Raw genomic sequence first — 22,025 nt, forward strand, 5'->3', positions numbered from 1 at the left:
ATAAGCGCCCAAGAATAGCATTGACCGAGTCGATACTAATGATTATAATTACTAGCGATGGTGGGTGCGGCTTGTGCAGGATTGAGAATACCTGATATACAATCGCAGGCATAGGCACAATTGCTACCAATTTGAGCGATACGAACCCCACCACCCGGCCTGGCCGAGTATATATTCAGTAATTTGTAACTTACGTGGCCACATAGTCTACAGGTGACCGAACCAATGGTCCCCGCCAATCGGAACGAGTCGGCGAACAGATAAAATGCCCAGGATCAACCACACTCGACGATTAGCCGGGAGGCTTTCAGTGAAATGAAATTAACCAGTTCCCTTTTTTGGGATCCCTTTGTGACCATTTTCGGATTTCTCTAGTCTCATTTGAGTATCCCTTAGATTCTACTTTTCGAGTTATCGAAAACAATCGTGATAATGCATCAAATCTTCTCTGAGACGACCCGGCCACATGGGCGCCAGCTTCCAAGAAAGTTCGCCACCTTCATCGGCTGAACGGGCGCAGTGATCTATGCCAGAGCTCAAAACTCCAACGATTTACATGTATGTGGGTATCACTTTCCTCTTGTCTCTCTCGGTCACGCCTCTCACCATGTCTGGCTATTTCACCTCGCGTATTTCAGGCGCGCCAAAACGCATCTTGTATGCACACAACGAACACAGTGTGGTCGAGACTGCCGGGATGATTGCTCGCGACATGGCATTGCATGGCTACCTTGAAGAATCAGCAATGGTCATCGCTCCCATCTGGAACTCGGCTGTCCAGGGTTATACAGACTTCTCACTTGCTTTTGTCCGAAATACTCTCTCTAACTTTGGTCTGGATTTAATCTGGAAGGGCGCAAATTTTGTTCCCCCAGGGCTTGATAAATGGGAGTCTGCATTCGATGTTTTGAAATACAAAGACGAGCTGATAGAGATACAACAACGAAAGTACTTCTGTTTCGGTGCAAACCCGGGACACGAATCGGGTCCCAATGAGGTGCTTGGTCATTGCTCCTGGCAGGTTATACGGGATATGTTAATGGTTTGGGAAGATCCAGGTAAGCTCAACAGTTTATCTACTTATAGCTTGACGTTAAATATGATCAGATACGCATATAATGTACCTTCCTTCTCAGAGGACGGAGCTTGATGCACTCGTGCGCCTGGAAGCGTATATCAACCAAGGACTATCAAACACCCCTGCAGTCGAGGAATACAGACCATGTATACTGGGACTCGAGCTATCTCTGAAATATGAAAGGTCCCAGTTAGCGCACGAGTTCCTTGGCACAATAGCTACTCAGATAGCGGGCGCAGGCCCCCTCGCAAACCCAATTCTTCGAGACCTTGCACTCACTCCTCGAATTGGCCATATAGTGCGCAACAATTCCTGCCTTAAGCACGCGACCAGACTCAATAGATCCAGGGCCCAAACAATTGCCTTTGAGACCGCTCAATCAATAGATTCAAGGTTTCGATGGGGAGAGGCTCGTCCTTATGCAGCCCTTTCTTGGGAAGCTTTACTCTCCGAGATCGAGATATTGGAATCCAAAGCATGGAACGATGAACATGAGCCGTATCTACCATTTTTCCGCCCGCCAGCAAGCATAGAGCAAATCACACGAGTTGAACAGAAATTAGGAGTCACACTACCACAAGACTACAAGGTATGCTCAAAATCTTTAATACGTCTCTTGAACAATTTTTCATTTTACCTTGTTTAGGAATTCTTAACAATATCAAACGGTCTTGGTTCATTCAATCGATACGATGTTGCCCCGCTGCTATCGGTTGACGAGATATTTTGGGACACAAGATACGACGGACTCAAGGCCGAATATCGCCGGTTCGAGTCCGATTCACTCATTTCCCAACTCCCATCCTTAAATAGAATACTTCAAGTGACTGACACCGACGAGGACCAATACTTATACTGGTTGTTGATCGAACCCTCCCTTATTCAAGAGGCAAGAGAGTCAGTAGGGGAGGATGGACCTGACGAGTGGCTTGGGGCCACCTACGCTGCCTGGGACCCACAACTTACTCACCGTGGTAGCTTTAGGCAGGTGTAATTCAATAGCAATTTTATGTTTACTTACTTTTTAACTCAGAGTAATGATGGAACGTCGTTTGGCAGGTTTGATCAAGGACGAAGAGACTCAATAAAGCCCCATGTGTGGCAAGACTTATTGTGAAACTGCACAGTTGGGGTCTACTACTATCTCTTGCAAGTATTTACTGAGAATCCGCGCAATTCAAATAGTTTGCTATATTTGGTAAATGTTGGGATTACGAGCACAGTTGTGTGTCTAGTTTCTGTACCAATCATCCTTGAGAGTGACTCACCCTGACCCTGACGGTGGCGTGATTAGTCATCATTAAGATGCCTCTCGGTACCGCGCTGGTGCTAGTTTCTCATTCTACTTTCACATATAAATACTCACGGGCTCCTCCTTGCTTTGAATCAAAACACGGTCCATCGAAACTGCGCATTCTGTGAATATGTCCTCTAATAGTAACTCTTCGAATAATCGTCGTGGTCGAGGTGGTCGTCGAGGTGGACGTGGAGGAAGGGGTAATAACGCAACATCCAATGGGACAGTGCGATCATCCCCTGCTGCTCCAAATGGTTCTGCCAACTCGAATAAAGCAGCACCTACACCTGATACTACTAGCGCCGATTCTGACGAAATGATCTGCTGGATCTGCGCTGAACCTGTCAAATTCTACGCACTATCTGAATGTAATCATAGAACATGCCATGTTTGCGCACTACGACTCCGGGCTTTGTATAAACGCACCGATTGTACGTTTTGCAAGGTGGTTCAAATTTATCGATCAATGGGTGGCGAGGTGGCTCACCTTTGCCTTATTAGCATCCTCAAGTATCGGTTATATTCACAACGTCAGCGACAAAGGGTTACTCAGACTTTACGCCAAACGACATTCCATTTTCCGATCCTAAACTTCAAATATCTTTCGAAACGAAAGAAATGATGGAGGATACAATGATCCTACTCCGGTTCAATTGTCCTGACGCGGATTGCGATGTCATTGCTCAAGGCTGGGGCGACCTCAAATGGCACGTAAAAGAGAAACACGATTCGATACTGTGGTAAGCATAATTTTTAGATATGTTAAAGAAAAATCCTTTATTTTTGGCTGCAGTGATCTGTGTATTCGTCACAAGAAAATCTTTGCCCATGAACACACGCTCTACTCCCCTGTCACGTTTAGTCTTCATATGCCATCGGTCCATACTCGCCGGTTCAGTGCTCAAGAAAAAGCTAACGCGAGTTTACCTGATATTGTCCATCCAATGTGTCAATTTTGTCGGGAATGCTCCTTTGGTGATGATGAACTCTTTGCGCATCTACGAGAGCATCACGAGGAATGCTTCGTCTGCAAGCGAGAAGGGGTCAGAGACCAATAGTGGGTACCAGCATTTATCCGCCATTATTCCCCTCTCATAAATTCTAGCTTTCGTAATTATGAGCAGCTTGAACAACATTTCAAAGAGCGACATTATCCCTGCACCCATCCCACATGCCTCGAGCAAAAGTTTGTCGTATTCGCCACTCAACTCGATCTTCAGGGCCATCAGGTGGATGTCCATGGAGAACAAATGTCGAGTCGGGATCGGCGAGATGCACGTCGTGTTGATCTTGCTTTTAGCTCCGGAACTCGAGGTGGTAGAGGTCGAGGCGGCCGGGTGCAAGTGAATGAAACAACCGAAAGCAGAGCAAGAGAGCCTCCAGCACAAGCTACGACCCAACCACCTCCGCAACCAGGTCCCCCTCCAGGTCGAGGAAGTCGACGTGCTGCATTCGGCGCCTCTTTAACGGTCGGAGGGCCTAGTGCACAAAATGGATCACCGGCTTCTCAACAGGGGCCACCTCGACCCCCTCCTTCACGGACACCTGATCCTGATGTTGATCCCGAGACATTAGAGTAAGCATGGTAGTTCATTCGCAGAAGTTTTCTTTTTTCTCATTTGATAACAGGCAACACAATCAATTCCTCAGTCTTTTGGATTTGTATGCGTCCACAAACGGCGCAACAGCGATTCGAGGCGCGATTAGATCGTACAAATCGAATGAATCGAGCGCAAAGGACATGCTTACAACCATTCGTACCGTGTTGGACGATAACATGAACGCAATGTCAACTTTAGTCAACGGTCTGGTTCCTCTATTTGACGAAGAAAAACGTGGTGATATCCTCAATGCATGGAATGGCATGAAGATCGAGGTAAGTTTGTCCTTGGTCACCAAGTAATGTGGTCCAACTAGAGCTCCATCATTAGCAACGAGATCAATTCCCATCTCTTACACCTACCTCTCTTGGATCTGGTTTTGCTGATATCGCAAGTGGCCGGGTTTTAAACGTCAAGCATTCAACTCGATCATCTGGTTCCCGAGCGGGCTCATCATCTCGTTCTACTGGTGCAGTATGGGACCGTGTCGAACGGGTTGCAGCTGGGCTCGGTGGGCCTACTCCCGCATTGCAATCCAGTGCCGCTCCCAAGCCTATCAAGCCGAATCCTTTCCCTCCGCTTGGTGGTGGTGCCGGTGGTGGTACTTCGCGGTCCGGTGCCTCGAGCTCGTCTACTCCATGGAGTGGCAGTGCGACGACACAAAGTTCACAACACATTATTATAGCACCTGCAAGAGCGCCCGAGCCGGTGAAGAATAATGCAGGAAGGCCCCCACCTATAACCAGCTCGAGTGCGTTCCCTGAACTTCCGAGCTCATCTGCCTCGAGAGCTGCGATCCCGAAGATGAGCGGAAACCAATCTTTGAAGAGGATCACTGGCGAATCTCCTGCTCTCGGTAGTGTATGGGGTGGAGGCTCAGAGAACAACACTCCTACAATCGAAGAACCGGCGCCTGCAACGAATGCTGGCGGGAAAGGGAAGAAGAAGAAAGGAAAGGAAACGTTATTCACATTGGGCTCGTTCCCTAACTAAACTCCATAATTTGGTCGGCGAGCATACATTGTACTCTGGGTGATATTACGATACAGTAAATTGCAGCTTTGCTTTTACCAGCCTTTCCAAGGAACCCAGACATCGACGACTTTGCTACCCTTACTCTCGTCCTTTGAGTCGACAATGTAGTACCACGGGTGTCCGGCTGCGGTAAGGCAGGCATGTTGGCCGACGATCGCTTGAATTTGTACACTTAGTAAACGCAAAGCTGGTGAGCTGCCGTCGAACTTACCCACTACATCCCCAAGCCTCAGGATATCATGCTCTTCCTCCGGGGCACACTTGTTGGTTCTGGTTAGTATACCATGTTCTTGGCTAATCCTCCCAAGCGTCCATCCCGTTTCCCGCGGCCTCCATACGATCCTTTCGCCTTCTCGCAAAATGTTCACCACCTTTCCAAACCCAGGGATTGGCCCGCTATCCTTGCTCATGCCAATTGCACCGACATCGCACATGGCTTCATCGCCATCCCCACGACCCGTATAGTAAGACGCAATACTTGCAAGAACGCGTTGAGATACGTCTTCGTCCCTGACCAAGTTAGTCGCCAATTGCTGAGAATCCAACATAGGGTAATTTCCGGCATGTAGTTCGATTGCACCGTTCAGTGGGTTAGGAACTTGGATGTTATCCCCCGACACGGCGTGCGCGGTGGGCGTTGCGCCTACCGAGAGTACAAACGCCGGCTCAGGTAATCCGTGTGCGTGGTATTTGGGAATCGCTTGCCCCGCCGCGGCATTTACAGCTGACAACTCTGTGTGCAAGTTCGAAGCGGCTTGATCTTGGGATGTCGATGCGTACGAGTGGCCTGCGTGCGCATAGAACCCGTGGACAGAGACAGAGGCGGAAGGAATACACGTATCCAGGAGTCCGTTGAGTTCTGTAGAGAGTGGTGTTACACCTGCTCGTCTGGACGATGGGCTAACGTTAAGAGATTTGGTTATCGGGATTGGGGAGAGTGTGGACTTTACTTTGTGCCAACGTCTAGCTTGATAAATATGTTCCATCGTGAGAGTGATGGGTTTGTGGTCGGGTGCTCGCGATCGAAGGCTTCCAGAGCTCGGACTTGGTATGGGTGGTCTACCATTAGTCGAAGGACGGCCCCGTAGGTGGATAAAGCCGTTCGGAACATGTGGAGGTCTGCTATTTTCGCCGGTGATATCGGAAGACCGTACAAAATCTCAAATGTTTTTCTTATTTTAGACCCAGGGGAAGTAAGGAAGGCTAAGAATAGAATGACTCACATCGTTGACAGTGCCATCCGCAACGAGCCCGGCATGCAAGATACCCCAAGCCTCCGTAAGAGTGGAAACGACGACAGAATGAGTCTCCGAAGCGGACGACTTGAGTTGCAGACGGATGCCTTCAGCAGTCTACAGGCCGTCAGTGGTGCGAATCTAAACCAAATGGACCCGAGAAGGAAAAGTGACCTTGTGCGTTTTCACATGTGCGCGAAACCCGGTGCCTAACTTGAGGGCTCTCTGGTGCATCCGAGCACAGTTTTCTGCAAATGTTGCTCGGTCGATTACGAGTGCCGGTGTCCGTAAATGAGTAAGGGATTTTCCTCTAAATTCAGAAACGAGAGCCTCTTTGTCTGGGAGATTGATGTATGCATGCGGTGTTAGGGTTTGAGGGGGCAGCCCGGGTGTGAAGAGATTGATATGGTGACCATGTGAGTGGTGCTTTCGAGACATTTTTAATTACTGGCTGTCCCTTGTGGGTGGTGGAGTTTAAACGTGAGGTCGTACAGCAGCTGGGACCATTATGTATGCAAGTGCAACTCGGTAGGCGCTGACGAGCAAGCGCCAGCACTGCCACATCACAACAACTTGTCCGCGTCTTCAACGATGCCAGTCACCGTCGATCCTTCGAGCAATGCGAACGGAGTAGCCAAGCCCGGCGCCAAGGGAAAGTCGAAGAACCAGTTCCGACGAGCAAAGAACAAGGCTAAGAAGGAGCAACAGCAAAATGAACCGGCAGCGACATCCAAGGTCAAGGTTAGTGTGGCATTCCTCCATTGAGAAGTCTGAATTAAATACTATTATTTCAACAAATATATAGTTTGAGGAAGAGTCGGATAGAGGGATGGATGTAGATGGACAGAGTGATGTCGAGTACGTGTCTGAGGCGATTGACGTTAAAGCACCTGGTCTGGAAGCCTTCTCCAACGTTTTTGCCCGTTTCCAGGCAGACGAATCCTCTACAGACGTATGTATCCTATTCAACAGTCTAGTCTATCTGCTTAATAGTACCACAGGTTAAAGAAGAAAAAGTTGCGACCAAGGGAGATATCATCTATTCCGATGAGGAGATGCCCTCGGACGACGAAGCCTCGGACAACGAGAAGAAGACCATGTCCAAGCGCAAGCAGAAGAAAATGGCTCGACTCTCAGTGGCCGAATTAAAACAGCTCGTCAAGAAACCCGAAGTCGTCGAATGGACCGATGTTTCTGCTTCCGACCCGCGATTGCTCCTCCACCTCAAGTCTTATCGCAACACCATTCCCATTCCTGCTCACTGGTCTGCAAAACGTGACTACCTCCAAGGGAAGCGTGGTATTGAAAAGCCTCCGTTCCAGCTTCCCGCATTCATTGCCGATACCGGAATTGCCACGATGAGAGACGCGGTCAAGGAAAAGGAAGCAAACATGAGCTTGAAGGCCAAAACTCGTGAGCGCGTCCAGCCTAAGATGGGTAAGATCGATATCGACTACCAAAAGCTCCACGATGCATTTTTCAAGTTCCAGACCAAGCCTCCTCTGACTGGATACGGTGAAATGTAAGTTTTGATCGGTCAACCAGTCAACTCAAGCAACCTAGCTAAACTCGTTTGGCAGGTACTACGAGGGAAAGGAGTTTGAGACTTCATTAAAAGAAAAGAGGCCGGGTGATCTTTCCGCTGAACTCGTGGAAGCGCTTTCAATTCCACCTCTAGCCCCACCACCCTGGCTGATTAGTATGCAAAGATTCGGTCCACCACCGAGTTACCCCACGCTTAAAATCCCAGGACTTAACGCTCCTATTCCGGAAGGGTAAGCTATTCGAGAAACATGTTTATATTCTGGGTCTCACACCTGAATTGCAGTGCACAGTGGGGTTTCCATCCTGGTGGCTGGGGTAAGCCTCCTCTGGATGAGTACAACAGACCGTTGTATGGAGACGTGTTTGGTGTATTGGCTAAACCAGAAGCCGAGGTCGGTTTGTGATCGATGTTAAGGGCGCTCATACTGACTGCGGTTCTACAGGAAACCGAGCCTATTGACAGAACGTTGTGGGGAGAGCTTGAGCCCGAGGAAGAAGGTGGATGGCGTTCAAATATCCTGAGACTTCGAGTACTTACTCCCCATCTTTAGATTCAGAATCAGAGGAGGAGGAAGAGGAAGAGGAGGAAGAGGAGGAAATGGAGCAAGATGAGGATGGCGAGGCTGCCCCATCTGCTGACGGATTACAGACGCCTTCAGGATTGGAAACTCCCTCTGGACTCACTTCAGTGGTGTCAACCGTACCCGGCGGAATCGAGACCCCCGATTTCCTCGAACTACGCAAGCGCGACTCTGGTGCCGTCGAAGCATCTTCTGGGCCAAAACAACTGTACCAGGTGGTGCCCGAGCGGCAAACGGCTGTGCGTGGACTTATGGGCAGCGAACGCGGCTACGACCTTGGTTCCATTGGGGCGACTGGAGCAGGCGTTCCTGTTCTGGGTGAAGAGCGATCGAGTAAAGTGAGTTGATTTTTTTCTGTCTGGCGTTGAATATTCACACTGACATTCCACAGCGCCGAGACGGGGTGGATGTATCAATCGATGCCTCCGAGCTTGAGGGGCTTACCCAGGACCAAATTCGAGCCAAATATGATGCCATGTCCCGAGGTAATGCTGGTGTACCCGGCTCTGCCAACAAGGAGGATTTCTCGGATCTTATTTCGAAAGAAACAGCAAAGCGCAAGGCCAAGGCCGAAGCGACCAAAGCCAAGGGCAAAGAGAAAGAGTTCAAATTTTGACCTCTATGCGCGAGTTTGCACACAGACAGATTTTGTACTCGTATATTAATTTGTTGCTATTACTAGGACTTATCTATTTCCCCGAATCACGTCGGGTCGTTGTAAGCAGCAGCTGTTGCGAATAAAACATGCGAATTTCTTCTTGATACAGACCGTGGTTATTTGATGCGTCAAATTAATCATGCTGGGAAGCCTGAGAGCCAGGAGCTGAAAGGTCTAGGTCATCGGGTGAATGGTGGCAACAGCGCAAAATGGATTATTGCGTCTGCTTATCACTAGGCTCCACAATAGCCAAAGAGGCTTACACAGCCCCCCCGTCTATTATCCAAGGGGCGGCGACGCAACAACACTCGCGCGTAATTGCCCGTATAAGCCCAGAAATGAGCATTGTTCAGTCGAATCATTAATTATGAACAACGAGTTTGAAGTTGTGTCTAACTCGAACGCACTGGCCAATCGCGCCTGAACCAGTATGAATACACTTTGTTTCTAGCTAACCTCTGGGGTATATCAAGTCCATGACTAGCGGCAGTTCCTCCAACGACACACTCGCCTACTTTTCACTACTCACTCTCGTTGCTCATTTACCAACAGGCTATGTCGATCCCAAAACATAATGTTCCTTGCTTTGCCCCGCCCGTTAATTATCGATACAAGATCGACCCGAATGTCGCGTGGGTTAGGTCGGCGCCTTCTCCTCCTCCTCCTCCTCCTTCCCCTCCTTCTGCCCCTATAGCTACTGGGCAATCGTCACCCCCACTCACCGATTCACCGAGTGTGACACCCTGGGGGACCCCCGTGCCGCTTTGGCGAGCCAACGACCGCGTATTGGTACAACTGCACCCTCCAAGCGGTGAATGGTATCATGCCACCGTTGTTGAAGTGCTCGTTCCTATTGAAGTCGATAACCTGTCCGAAGAGGAGGTCAATAAAATTCCACCTGTACGAATAGTTTCTAGAGACAAACGCGCGCATATACTCACCGTAAAGCCGAATTTCAGTCACGTCTGGCAAGGATACTGTGCCGGTACACAGTCAAACTTATTGAACCAGGTAATTTAGCCCCTTTTTGGACTGAGATCGAGGAGAGGTTCTTAGTACCGGCGTGCCTTGAGGGGGCGCTGATAGACAACGTGGTCAAGTTTGAGGTTAGTGTGTCTACCTCTATACGAAATATCCAGTGATTGATGGCGGGTGTTGTAGATGAACGAACGAGTTTTGGTTCGATTTTCCAACGGGGAGAAAGCATATACCCATGAGGGATATATTTCCTACGTTTTCGGAGACAAAATCATTGTAAGCCAACGACCTTGTGGATCAAGAAACGAGCTCTTTATTCACGCTCTCTCGATTTTTCAGCGAGATAAGCATATGTGGCATGTTGTGCCCCGGCTTTACCAAGTCTATATCGATGAACTGGCGACTTCTGGATGCTGGACTGCAGAGTCGATTATCAAGGTTGGCTCTCAAAGTCCCGAAGAGGCAAACATTCTTCCAGCCCCACTTTTGATTGTCCCTTCCCAAGATTACGAAACATGGCTGATGGAGCAGTCTTGAAAGCAATGATATGCAGTGGTGAGCAAGTCTGAGTCCACTTGATCCCTAAGGCTTTAACTGGGCTAAGTACAATCAAATAAGGATCTGGCTGTTTCAACTGAAAGAATGGACATATCTTCGTGTATCTCGTGCAATGTGTTTTACTGATTAATGATATCCGGATTTATTGAAGCGAATGAGTATAACTGGATAGGAGGTTCATATGGGTTAAAACTAGAGGATGAAATAGTCACATTAAACGATCAACCCTCAGCTTCTGTAGACATAGGTAAATATCTAAAGGCCTGTCATGCTCTTTAGGTGGGCTGCCAAATCCCTCCCGCTTTATTGGTTCATCACTGGGCCCACCGACAATATGATGAGAGAAATGGCCTTTGTCAGGATGTTTAACGCTAAACGGGCATTCTTGCCTGGGATGCTTAAAGGCTAATTTACAGCATAGTACATTGGTCCCTCCCTGGTTACCGTCGTCCCGTCGGAAAACTGACAAACTTAATAGCACGGTAGTACTAAAAGTACTAACATGCGATGGTGAGCAAGTTTGAGGATATCTAGGCCCGGTGCCTCAGCCGACCGGTCCACATGTCCGAACAACGTTTCAGTTGGTTCAACTAAAACCGCGTAGATGACCTTATGTATCATGCGTCTCACTGATCCATATACAAAATCTAACCTCTCAAATTGGGTATGGTGTGGTCAAATAGGATCCCAATGGATTAAGACTGAAATCATTACTAAATAGTAAGGTACCAGGCTCCAGTCTGAGATCATGATCATCCAAGCTCCCCCTGATTATTGCGACTTCACCTACGCCCCAGGATACATTGCCAAGGCACTTGTGTTGTATTGCTTTATGACTGGACAGCCCATCGATGATATAATAGGAGAGATGTTTTTGTTGAAAAAATTCGATGCTGGGCCAACCATCCCAGCTTGGGAGGCTTGAAGACTGATTGAAAATAAGTGTGTTAGAATTTCATCGTTGCACTACGCATATACTGGACCTACGCAAAACAGAATAGATTATTGCCCTCTAAGAGGTTCTTGGCATTATAAGCACCACCAGTAAGATCATCCAAGTTGGCTCCTGCAAAACTATTAGGTTTCCCCGTCTGCTTGATAATCAGATGATAGGAAACATGTCAAGTTTGAACACAACTCACGTTTCCACCAAACGAAAAGAATTGAGGGTATCCAGCGGCAACCTTGGCCATATCCGGGAATATATGAGTAAAAAGACCATAGTCATCTGGGCGTCGATACCAATTCTCGGGAATACGCTAATGCAATCAGGGACCAATTCAGCATGCTAGGCATTTACAAACTTTACATACGACTAACATACCTCCTGCCCAGGTTGGTACGAAAGGTCATCTCCATCTCCAGTCACACCATAAAACGTTTTCAGAACACCATGGTCAAGGAAACCATCCGGACGCTCAGCCGAATGATTAGATAACAATGCAGGTGACAAGAAATGCGTGAGTGTTGATACAAAAAGACCAGCAAACTATCAGCATGTGTTAGTACTTGGTGACTTTAGGCTAGTCTCTGATAACGCACTGGAGAAGTAAAGTAACTTAAGGTAACAAAATGTTAAACAACATTCTGAAGGAGTCAAGACACACTTACTGTGGGTTACTGTACAGATGATGTTAGTTTAGCAATGGGCTACTCATGCAGAATTGAAGCTGATCGCTCACGTCGAAATAGAATTCTCCCGGGTCCACCCTCGATGCTTTGCCATTACCTCCATATCAAAACTCGCGCCCTTGCCCTCTGTATGTGTATTTATTTGTTAAGGAAGCGGGCCTAAGACTTTTGATATCTTACCTGGAATTAGATTGTAAAGTTTCTTAAAGTGCATCATGTTGAGGGTAATGCTGTCGCCACCATTCGTGTATGCGTCCCCGCGTGTGGGAGAGGCATCTCCCTCCATTTGGTTGTGAGTACCGCTCAGACCCGGCGGGGGGTCGGGACCACCTACGACTAGTTAATCATTCGATCTACCACTATAACCGTACTGCCACATACCAATAGACATAGTTTGGCGTGGGATGTCACCTCCGTGTGCGACTATACCTCATTAGTACCATGTCAGGTGCTATATCGCAGGATTACCTACTTCCTTGCACTGTAAAAATCGTAGCTGCATCTGTTCCCATTCCAAATACGTCGTTACTAGCGTAAACAATTTGTTCGAGTGTCGCCTAGAGATAGGGATGCTGTTTAAAGCACGGCAACACAGCATGTAAATTTTACTCACCACACCACTACGAGGGATGAAACCATGGTTCGCCAAAGCCTTTTTTAATTGAATTAATACTACATAGAACCGCCCAATGTGTGCATACATACATTTAATCCTGCGCATGGGCCCTGCAAAGTGTGAAAATAAATGATAACCCTCGTAGTTGAATCCAAGAGCTACTTACTCGTCGATCGTTAGGGCCGGGTGGTCGAAACTCATGCTCTCCAGATACATCGATCTTTTGCTTCACTGGGTCAAAGCCAGTAACGCCTTGGCGCTTGGTATGTGAGCCTGAGCTCGCAAAAGGACATCCGCTGCCGCCGGACCCACTACTAGTAGGGAAAGCGGCGGAGGTGGCGACAAGGGCAAGGGAGAGCGTGAAAAACGTAGTCCGCATGAGTACCAAAAGCAAACGGAGAGAGGGGGGACGACGAAATAGGCAACACTCATACTGGCAGATTTTATAACAGGCATGAATACAAGCTATGCTGGATTGGGATTTTACCACGTGTTAGTATAACCGACTAGACGTCAGTTCAAAATGAAATTAGACCCGACGGATTCAGTGGCCTGTTGGTTGACCCGAATTACGAACATCTGAGAAGACAAGTAGGTTTGACAGCTGCTCGATGCAGTTTCAAACGAAGGGCTTAAAAATTCATGAGAAGTGTTGGGAATCAAGCTGCACCGCACGCATACATAGACTTGCAACCGTAGATATGTTGCGCTTTATTCCTACAATGTATAAATACCGCTTTAATCTATCAAACTAGGGTAGACTTATCGTTAGGTACCTAATGAATTATCGACCAATTATCCCAAGGATTGCTAGAGGTCGCTATACGTACTATTGGCAGTGTGTCACAAACACGAGGTCCGAATACGTTATGCGCTATCTACCAAAGGGTTGAGCTGACGCCTAGCTGTCAACTAGTCTGAGCTTCAGGTAGGTTCTGAATGGGAGTTTTCAGTGTCGGCGTTCTGAGACTGAGTAGGAACAAACTATTCTATTTGAATAAAAAGAGTCCCGACGTTCTTGAGAACCAGAAGACCACTATATTGATAATAGGCCCGGGGGGGGGTCTAGGTGCCGTACATTTACATACACACCGGTCGCAAGCAGATTCACTTGAGATTGGGTACAGTATCACGACCCCATGATATTCCGAGTCCTTATGCAAACAACAGTGGAGTAAAATAAATGCTCCCTGTCAGGCTCGAACTGACGGCCTTTGGATTTGGGTAACTCATACCAAGAAAGTTACTCATACGCAAATATGAGACCAACGCTCTACCAACTGAGCCAAGGAAGCGTTCACGTGACACCACTGGGGTGGCGCTTGAATTTGTTCAATCTGCTCCACTGCTGATCCACTCGATACATGATACAAGTAGTAAAAAGGCTGGCAAAAGCTTTCGGTTTCAAACCAAGTCATTCAACACAACACGGGATACGGTAAATTGGGAGAGACCAGAGAACAAAGCAAACGGAGAAACAAGTCGGAAGATGAGTTTAGAGATGGATAAAAGGGATACAGTATCGAGTGCAGGATAGGGATCTAATGCAGCGCGAGTAAGGACAGAGACGATTAGGGGGTATCTAGAGGTGATTCTATGCGAGCGAGCCAAATCGGGCAGTGCGTGAGGTTATACAGTGGCCCTGCGCGCTACTCCTTCGAACTAAAACACACACGAATGATTAATGTGTATTTTACATTTAGATACAAGCTTAGGAAACTCACCACTTCCTTGACGTCCTTTCTTGGAGTCGCGCCAGCTTCGTAATCCAAGCAGTAGCATAGGAACAATGCATCAGTCCTAATTCGCAAACGTCAATCATCTCACTCAATACCCAGCAAGTTATCAAGACTTACGCGTCGTCCACGATCCCGACGCAAAACCTAACACTGACAGTTGTTCCAGCTCCAAAAAGGGCCGCAGCAAGCGGGGCATAGGTAGGATCTCCCAAAGCGTGTGCCGCAAAAATATACCCTCCGATAGAGGCAAAAACACCGAGCGCGATCGCAGTAGCGAGTTGCACGTTTGCCAGCAGTCGATCTGCAAACCAGGTCAGCCCATTGATCAACCAATCACAGAGAATCGACTTGGAGTAGTCTACGCACATTCACGTCCCAATCGTTTAGTACTTCCCAATGCTCTAGCGCCAACAAGCCTAGGAACGCGTCTTGCACATCCCCAAACACTGTCCCCACTTACGCCGACCAAGATTTGAACATCTTCTCCGTCACCGAACCTCGACAGCCAGCCCAGTATCGCACCGATTACCTCGGCTTGGCCAAAGCTCACTATCATGTTGATTAAGATCGCTTTGGCTTCTGGTGGGAGTGGAATAGGAGCGCGAGCGAGCATAGCAGGGGTAGTAATTCGGCGAACTGTCCTAAGGAAAACCGAGCTTGCTCGCGAGAGTGTGAGAACGAGGGCCGAAGCGCAGACCGATCCTAGTGCGGGACCGGAAGCGCGGAGCAAGGCCAGGCGAGTGGTGTCGGTTGCCTCTTGGAGGAGTGGGGGTGCCGCAACTGGAGGTCTAAAGTAGTCAAGTCAATAGGTGTGAATCGGTCGACATGCACATGGTAACTTACGCATAGTACCAACTAGCTACTACGGCCGCAACGCTTGCCCTCAATATACCCCTAACGACTGCCCAACTCCACATCCACACAGCACAAACGAGCACTGCCATCCACCATGCCCACCCCTTGACCTTCCATGTAAAGTCCAATCCTTTTCTTTCGAATGCACCAACCAGGAGGAGCCTGAATATTAGAGCTAGGAAGGGAATCGATAAGACGAGAGCTGCCACCAGAAGCGCAACAGAAAGGCCAAGAAGAGGCGGATAGCTGAGGATAAGTGAACTGGACAACGAAACGGCCGAGACTCCTCGAAGTAGTTTCTTGTAGCGCTTGTAGAGTGCTCCGGCGAGTAACACCGAGACGACGAGGGGTAAGAAAGAAAACAAGCGAAGACTGTGTCGATCAGCATTGGAACCCATAGTCAAGGCTCCAATAACTTACCCAACAGTCTCTCCCCACGTTTCACCAACGCCATCTCCGTCCCACATGAAGCTTCCTCCGAATGCCCATACTGCAGCGAAAAGCAAGGCCAAAGGGGCAGCAAGAGCCGTGGCTGTCAACACAGGCTTGACAAAGTACCTAAGGAGGATGAGGTACAAATAACCGAATATCGAGGAAAGAACGACCACGAGCGTAAGGAGTGGGATGGTGTGTGTCAAGGTGGAGAAAGGAGTGGTAGGCTTGTGGCCGGAAGCTGGTAGCTTATCGGGTTTGGGGTGGGACTGGGGTAAGAGGTGAGTCAGCGCCCAAGATGGAAATTGGAGGTGAGGCGGTAAAGATACGTACGTTTGTAAAGAAGATGATCACGATTGAGCCGATGAGTGAAAAGTATGCTTGTACACCATGCTGCAGTCCACACGGGGTCATTGTACTTTCGATAAGGGGTCCGAGCAGGGTCAGGCAAGGTAAACACTGAGCGCTCGACGCCATCGCGAGGCAATAATGACTCGTGCAAGTCGATATGAGTGACAGATGGTCCTAAATCAATTTGATCTCGACGAGTAGGAGGGGGAGGGGGCGTTGGGTGTGGATACGACTGTGAGAGCGCAGGGCTCTGAGGGAAAAGCGGCAAGTCTTCCGACGAATCGGATGCTTGAGAGCCTTCGTCGGAGCTCGAGTCGAAATGAGGGTCCGGGGGCGACATGGCAGCTCGCGGTGTCGGGAAGAGCCCGGATGTGCCGAGTGAGAGAGATGAGCTAACCAGCCCGCTGCAGCAGGCCTTTGCCTTCGGGGTGAAGGGGACCGAGGGGGTGATTGGATAAGCGGTATCGAGTCTGGAGGCATCAAATCGTCAATCGTCTCCAGTTCGTCCTCGTCCAAATAAGGATTTTCCACCTCGAGCTGTGGTGCCCGAGCTCGTCCATGTGGCAACTGGGGCGTTGACGCTCTGGAATCCACTTCAGAGTCGCCGGTTCGACTCTCTCTTTCGTCATCGTTTTCCCCGTTGTCGAAGATAGTTGTCGCCCCAGCCAGCATAGGTAAGCCATCGTCATCTAGTTCGGCAGCTGAACGGCGGGAATGCGTCGAGTCTTGGAGCCCAAATTGAGATTCATTTCCCTCGGCCATAGAGTAAAACATAGGCTGGGATTCATTGTTCGTCACCGCAGAGCGACTGAGGAACTGTGATGCATAGGTCGAAAACGACGCAGGCATAATTAGGTGCTGTCGTCGCGTGCGAGTAAAGAGGTGGCGAAGGGACCACTTTGTTACACAAAGTCACATGACATCACAGCGCTTACCGAGTCACCACTTTCCTATCCAACCCAGGAATGACTCCAATTTCTGCGAATTCCCAGCCTGGTTTCGGGTAGATGAATTGCAGGGATAGGTTGTGTACGCCAGTCGGGTACTGCAAGATAAAGGCATTTAGGACCGGTTATCACCGAAACGCAAGGATTGATTAGGGTGAGCAACCGAATACATGTCACCCCTATAAAAATGGGTAATGCCCCTAAAGTTTGAGAAGCCCTACGCAGTATATGGGAGTACCACTTGCGTACCAAGCCAATGAGTAAACACCAACAGAGTCACCCCCCCTCTCATCGCGCTGTTGAGTACAAGGCGATGTTATCTCCCAGGTCCGTTGTGTAAGCGCTAGGAGGACGAACAGTAATAAGATCGGGATTTCGCTAGTTTATTTCACGAGATCGTCTACAACCAGCTTCTGAGCACAGCCACATCGAGTGTGCCAAATTGGTAATATCATTATTGATTCCAGATCAAGCCACCATGAGCAAACGTTTTGCATCCTTTGGTGGTCCCTCGGTGCCCACTTCTTCTCCTGTCGCAGGCCAATCGACGAACTCGAATCCGACCAAGTCCGGAGGAAAGAAGAAGTCCAATCCTACTAGTCCCAATCCTCGTTCTCCTCGACCCAAATTCGATACATCGGGATCTGGCACTTCTGCGCATGCTCCACGAAGGTCAAAGGCCCAAGAAGAAACTGAGATTCAAGCTCTGGTTCGGTTGACACTCAAGCGCGCTTCTCTGGAATTAAAAGGATGGGGAAAGACGGGTGGGAAGTTTGGATTGCAAGATGCTAAACTAATGGTCGATCAAGTCACGGAACTCGAGTAAGTCTCGTAAATAATTCTTTCTAAATATCACTATAGTAGTCCATTCAATAGTAACTCGATTGGATCGCTCTCTCCAAAAGTACAACCGACGTTTAGAGTGGTCTCGCAGAAATTAGATTACATAAGACTCCATCGAGACAATATACGAAATGCGTCTCGCGAAATAGTACGTCCTGCAATCGTTCAAGCCAGTGGAGCCACTAAGTTGGTAGCTAGGACCGTAGCTTCTCCACCCTTGTCAAACGAGCCAATGCACTTGAGCAAGCGCTCATGGAATATGCGCAAACGAATGGTATTGAAGCTGCTGAAGATAACCCTTTATGGGCGGATAGAACCTGGTCCCTTGGGCAGTTTGGTTAGTTCTTTAGCTCAAGGACACAATAATGGGAGTCTTAAGAGAGTGACAGTGCTTCACATGCACCAAATTCTCCGACCCTTGAGTAGGTATCGACATACATTCCAGCTGCTTTCCGAAAAGATCATTGCGTATAGCTTGTCCGGTGGATTAAACAGCGACGGTGTTGATATTCCGGAAAGCGAACGCCCTAAGCCATCTAGAGGAGCGGTGGCTCCGACGTTTGAAGAGACCCGGAACGCGATGGTTCTTTGGGCGACAGAGGCTGCGTCCATCGAAGAGTTGGCCAAGAGTGGAGCGAGATGTGCGCTTTGGAGGTTGTGGGATGGGATAAAAAGTTCGAGTTGGATGCATATTCGAGTGACGAAGATGAAGATGAAGATGAGTTGGGTTGATGGTGCTAGGTAGTAGTGATGAACCTGGGGCAGGTTTGTGATAACGAGCTCCTCTATAACATGTCGTTCGCGATGGTCTCTCACACAAGTTGATATTGATGGTGCGGGTTGTGTCGTACTGTTACAGTTATGAGCTTGTTCAACATGTATACAGTAAGTAGAGCCAGTTGAGGGAAGAGTAGCTGGTGGGGGTGCATTGCTGGAAAAGTAGAACACCCGGGTCTATATCGTTCAGACTGGAGGAGCATCATATGAAGGTAAAGCAAATAAGCCCAGAGAAGCCCGGTCACATTTATTTGTCTGACTTGTGGTCCCATACGTTCCGAGGGAAACAAATCCATTGCGTTTAGCGATCACATAGCAACCTCAGCGCAGATGCCGCTACATTTTGCTATAACTTTCCTCGATGACTGGCCCCAAGTATCAACCACATCAGTCGGGCTCGAAATCCTGACTTCGATTTTTGATCGAAGGTGTTCTGATTGGGAATTGGGTCACCTGGATCATGTTGTCACGTCATCCCACTTACCATCTTGTCATCCTCCTAACGTGTCAGATTTCAATCGATAGGTTCGACTTGGAGAGTCGTCCTCCAATTTCTGAGTTTTATATGCTCTACACAACTCGTGCCCCACACTATGTTCCAATTTCTCCACCGGCGATCCCGTTTCCTATCACTCGTGTCTAATCACGTTTACGGCTATCAGGATCCACAAAGCATACGTTGCTCTACTTCCTTTACCAAAGGTACCGTTGAAACACCGGGTACCATCTACAAGCACGCCGGGGGCAACTGGGTATATATAGAGACCATGCGCTAAACGGGACACCCATCTTCAACAACACTTCGAGCAACCATGTTTACTGAACAGACTCACCTCACAACCACCCAATACGGCCTTACTGCGGGGGCGCTCCTGGTGAGTGCTTTAGACCCGCTATATGCGACCATCGGGCCCTTTCTGACGCAACCACAGCTCGCATACTACCTTGTTCCTTACTTGCTCGACCCGCACGACTATCGTCGTAGGTTTTCTGGGCCCCTCGCTGCATCCCTCAGCAACTGGTGGCTCTCGAATAGTACGCAGTCTGGACGTCACTCTGAGATTATCCATGAGCTTCATGAGAAATACGGTAAGCTTGTTAAGCTTGGTGGTGGCAGCTTCGTAACAACACTTCTCCGACTCTAGGAAAGTTTGTCAGGATTGGTCCTAACCACATCAGTATCGCCGATCCAAATGCTCTAGATGCAAGTATCAGTAAATTATTCTATGGTATACGTCACGATGCTAACAAAGAACCAACTTCGCAGGCTGTATACGGACACTCGAATGGGCTACTAAAATCCGAGTTTTATGAAGCCTTCAAAGCCGATCCGAACGGCAACGTGTTTAACATTCGAGACAAGGCCGTTCACACAAGTATGCACTATTTTTTTTCATGAATCGAGCAGTGACTGACACGCCTCCAGTGAAGCGCAAACGCATCGCTAATATCTTCAGTGCACAAAACGTCCAGGCCTTTGAGCCACGCGTCCGGAGCCACGTTGAAAAGTTCTGTTCCCAGTTAGACATCAGGTGTGAGGAGGCTCTGAAAGGTGTCTCCGGCTTCAACTGGGATGCCAAGGATGGCAGAGTTGTTCTCAACATGTGTCCTCGTATGTATTTCCCTATCTCAGTCATATGTTCTAACTTATGTATGCGTCCATTTTTGTAGAGTTCTCTTACATTGCATTCGACATCATCAGTGACCTATCCTGGGAATCCCATTCGGACTGATTGAAGCGCAAAAGGACTCGATCCCTGCCGCTTTGTCTCTCATCTCCAATAAGAAAGTTGCAGACTTGCCAGTTATTCACATGATAGCCCAGGGAACAATTGGTGCCGTGGCTCTCGCTCCTCATCCTCCACTGCTCCAGAAGATACTCCTTTTCGGTGCACCCTGGCATATCCCAGATCTAATTGCTCGCCGCGACTTTGTGGAAGTCACCAAGGCGGCTGTCAACACACGGATCAGCAAAGTGGAGAACGGAACGATCGATAACGAGAATAGGTGTCGACCTGTTGGACAAGCTCTTCGAGGTCACAAATACCGACGGATCACCGTTATCCAGAGAAGAGATCGATGCTGAGGCTTTGGTGACCATCGGAGCCGGCAGCGACACCACAAGCAAGTAAGTATATGCACATATGGCCTATAATTCTTTGAGCTCTGCTGACCCGGTCCCTGTATAGCTCACTCGGTGCTCTCTGTTACTACATTGCTTCGCACCCCCAGGTCAAGAAGACACTCCAGGAGGAACCTCTGCTGACCCGGTCCCTGTATAGCTCACTCGGTGCTCTCTGTTACTACATTGCTTCGCACCCCCAGGTCAAGAAGACACTCCAGGAGGAACTCGATTCAGTCCATGCTTCTGCTGACCAAGGTGAACCTGAACTCGCATATGGCCTTGCCAGCTTTGAACAGGTCAAGAACCTTCCCTACCTCAACGCTTGCATAAAAGAAGCTCTACGTTTGCACTCCACGGTCGGAGGTGGCCTCCCGAGTCGTGCCTCCCGGAAAGACGATGACAGTGGCGGGTGAGACGTTCAACGAGGGGAGCATCATCAGCGTCCCCTCGTACTCTACCAACCGGTCAAATGTGTGGGGTACGGATCCCGAAGTGTATCGTCCAGAGCGCTGGCTGGATGGTGGATCGGAGGCACTGAACAAGTATTACGTCCCTTTTTCAACTGGCCCACGGTAGGTTTTCTATCGAGTATATGTATAACAATGCTTAAATTGAGGATTACGCAGTGCTTGCGTTGGTCGCAATCTTGCCAACATGAACATGATATTGATCTCCGCTACATTCTTCCACCGATATGATGTTGAGTTGGCTACTCCTACCACTCAGGTACTTGTTTTACTTTTTCTCACTAAGCCAGAGTTTAATGCTAATGTAATCCTACGCAGTTTGAGGTCAAGGAGGGATTTGTTCGAGAAGCAGTTAAATGCAATGTGGCGATCAAACGTCGTGTTTAAAGCACGCCAGAGGCTATAGTACATCATATATGTGTATTAATATTCCTATTACTAAAATGTATTTATCTATTATTTGACGGGGTATAGGAGGCATATCATGGTATTTATAATGGAGGAAAAGCACAAGCCAATCACGTCGGTCACCAGTACAGCCCGCAATGTATAAACGCCTGTAGTTTGTCCCCATGCCCCTAGCATAGAGGCCGAATAGGCATACGTGTCGGTCATATAAGCTAGATCTTTCGATGGTAATAGGAATACTCAAAATTCGTGTGTATCAATTATTAA

At 48.6% G+C, this 22,025-nt stretch overlaps 8 protein-coding genes and 1 non-coding gene across 9 annotated transcripts; 5 read left to right on the forward strand and 4 right to left on the reverse strand.

The window, feature by feature from the left end:
• Positions 1-607: 607 nt before the first annotated feature.
• RhiXN_03246 (E3 ubiquitin-protein ligase BRE1) lies at positions 608-4,969 on the forward strand (the record flags this gene model as incomplete). Its single annotated transcript, XM_043323063.1, has 9 exons — positions 608-1,058; positions 1,108-1,667; positions 1,725-2,052; positions 2,754-2,806; positions 2,877-3,115; positions 3,169-3,432; positions 3,481-3,951; positions 4,005-4,251; positions 4,307-4,969. The coding sequence occupies 9 exons, from the start codon at positions 608-610 to the stop codon at positions 4,967-4,969; spliced, it is 3,276 nt and encodes a 1,091-aa protein (XP_043178559.1).
• A 74-nt stretch (positions 4,970-5,043) lies between these two features.
• Positions 5,044-6,684, reverse strand: RhiXN_03247 (D-serine dehydratase; the record flags this gene model as incomplete). Its single annotated transcript, XM_043323064.1, has 5 exons — positions 5,044-5,168; positions 5,223-5,911; positions 5,962-6,170; positions 6,235-6,363; positions 6,421-6,684. The coding sequence occupies 5 exons, from the start codon at positions 6,682-6,684 to the stop codon at positions 5,044-5,046; spliced, it is 1,416 nt and encodes a 471-aa protein (XP_043178560.1).
• Positions 6,685-6,837: 153 nt separating this feature from the next.
• RhiXN_03248 (splicing factor 3B subunit 2) lies at positions 6,838-8,988 on the forward strand (the record flags this gene model as incomplete). The annotated part of the gene is made up of 8 exons (XM_043323065.1): positions 6,838-6,987; positions 7,052-7,198; positions 7,248-7,768; positions 7,827-8,021; positions 8,075-8,183; positions 8,235-8,289; positions 8,343-8,710; positions 8,764-8,988. The coding sequence occupies 8 exons, from the start codon at positions 6,838-6,840 to the stop codon at positions 8,986-8,988; spliced, it is 1,770 nt and encodes a 589-aa protein (XP_043178561.1).
• Positions 8,989-9,585: 597 nt separating this feature from the next.
• Positions 9,586-10,545, forward strand: RhiXN_03249 (uncharacterized protein; the record flags this gene model as incomplete). The annotated part of the gene is made up of 4 exons (XM_043323066.1): positions 9,586-9,930; positions 9,990-10,136; positions 10,192-10,284; positions 10,348-10,545. 4 exons carry the CDS (start codon positions 9,586-9,588, stop codon positions 10,543-10,545), a joined length of 783 nt encoding a protein of 260 aa, XP_043178562.1.
• A 1,004-nt stretch (positions 10,546-11,549) lies between these two features.
• On the reverse strand, positions 11,550-13,193 carry RhiXN_03250 (peroxidase family 2 domain protein; the record flags this gene model as incomplete). Its single annotated transcript, XM_043323067.1, has 12 exons — positions 11,550-11,657; positions 11,709-11,825; positions 11,891-12,055; positions 12,109-12,124; positions 12,178-12,186; positions 12,249-12,324; positions 12,379-12,528; positions 12,580-12,621; positions 12,671-12,755; positions 12,812-12,850; positions 12,904-12,924; positions 12,981-13,193. The coding sequence occupies 12 exons, from the start codon at positions 13,191-13,193 to the stop codon at positions 11,550-11,552; spliced, it is 1,041 nt and encodes a 346-aa protein (XP_043178563.1).
• Positions 13,194-13,998: 805 nt separating this feature from the next.
• On the reverse strand, positions 13,999-14,109 carry RhiXN_12365. The gene has a single exon. It is a non-coding gene; the product is annotated as a tRNA-Met (tRNA).
• Positions 14,110-14,463: 354 nt separating this feature from the next.
• Positions 14,464-17,040, reverse strand: RhiXN_03251 (Plasma-membrane choline transporter; the record flags this gene model as incomplete). Its single annotated transcript, XM_043323068.1, has 8 exons — positions 14,464-14,466; positions 14,539-14,614; positions 14,671-14,854; positions 14,920-15,341; positions 15,397-15,780; positions 15,829-16,109; positions 16,247-16,583; positions 16,631-17,040. The coding sequence occupies 8 exons, from the start codon at positions 17,038-17,040 to the stop codon at positions 14,464-14,466; spliced, it is 2,097 nt and encodes a 698-aa protein (XP_043178564.1).
• A 576-nt stretch (positions 17,041-17,616) lies between these two features.
• On the forward strand, positions 17,617-18,726 carry RhiXN_03252 (uncharacterized protein; the record flags this gene model as incomplete). Its single annotated transcript, XM_043323069.1, has 4 exons — positions 17,617-17,960; positions 18,015-18,129; positions 18,180-18,318; positions 18,371-18,726. 4 exons carry the CDS (start codon positions 17,617-17,619, stop codon positions 18,724-18,726), a joined length of 954 nt encoding a protein of 317 aa, XP_043178565.1.
• An 844-nt stretch (positions 18,727-19,570) lies between these two features.
• On the forward strand, positions 19,571-21,737 carry RhiXN_03253 (cytochrome P450 family protein; the record flags this gene model as incomplete). The annotated part of the gene is made up of 11 exons (XM_043323070.1): positions 19,571-19,633; positions 19,691-19,847; positions 19,904-20,134; positions 20,185-20,370; positions 20,430-20,459; positions 20,498-20,765; positions 20,827-20,886; positions 20,948-21,225; positions 21,287-21,455; positions 21,510-21,609; positions 21,669-21,737. The coding sequence occupies 11 exons, from the start codon at positions 19,571-19,573 to the stop codon at positions 21,735-21,737; spliced, it is 1,611 nt and encodes a 536-aa protein (XP_043178566.1).
• Between the last annotated feature and the right edge of the window lie 288 nt (positions 21,738-22,025).

Source organism: Rhizoctonia solani, chromosome 3 (genome assembly GCF_016906535.1).
Source record: "Rhizoctonia solani chromosome 3, complete sequence".
Classification (NCBI taxonomy): Eukaryota; Fungi; Basidiomycota; class Agaricomycetes; order Cantharellales; family Ceratobasidiaceae; genus Rhizoctonia; species Rhizoctonia solani.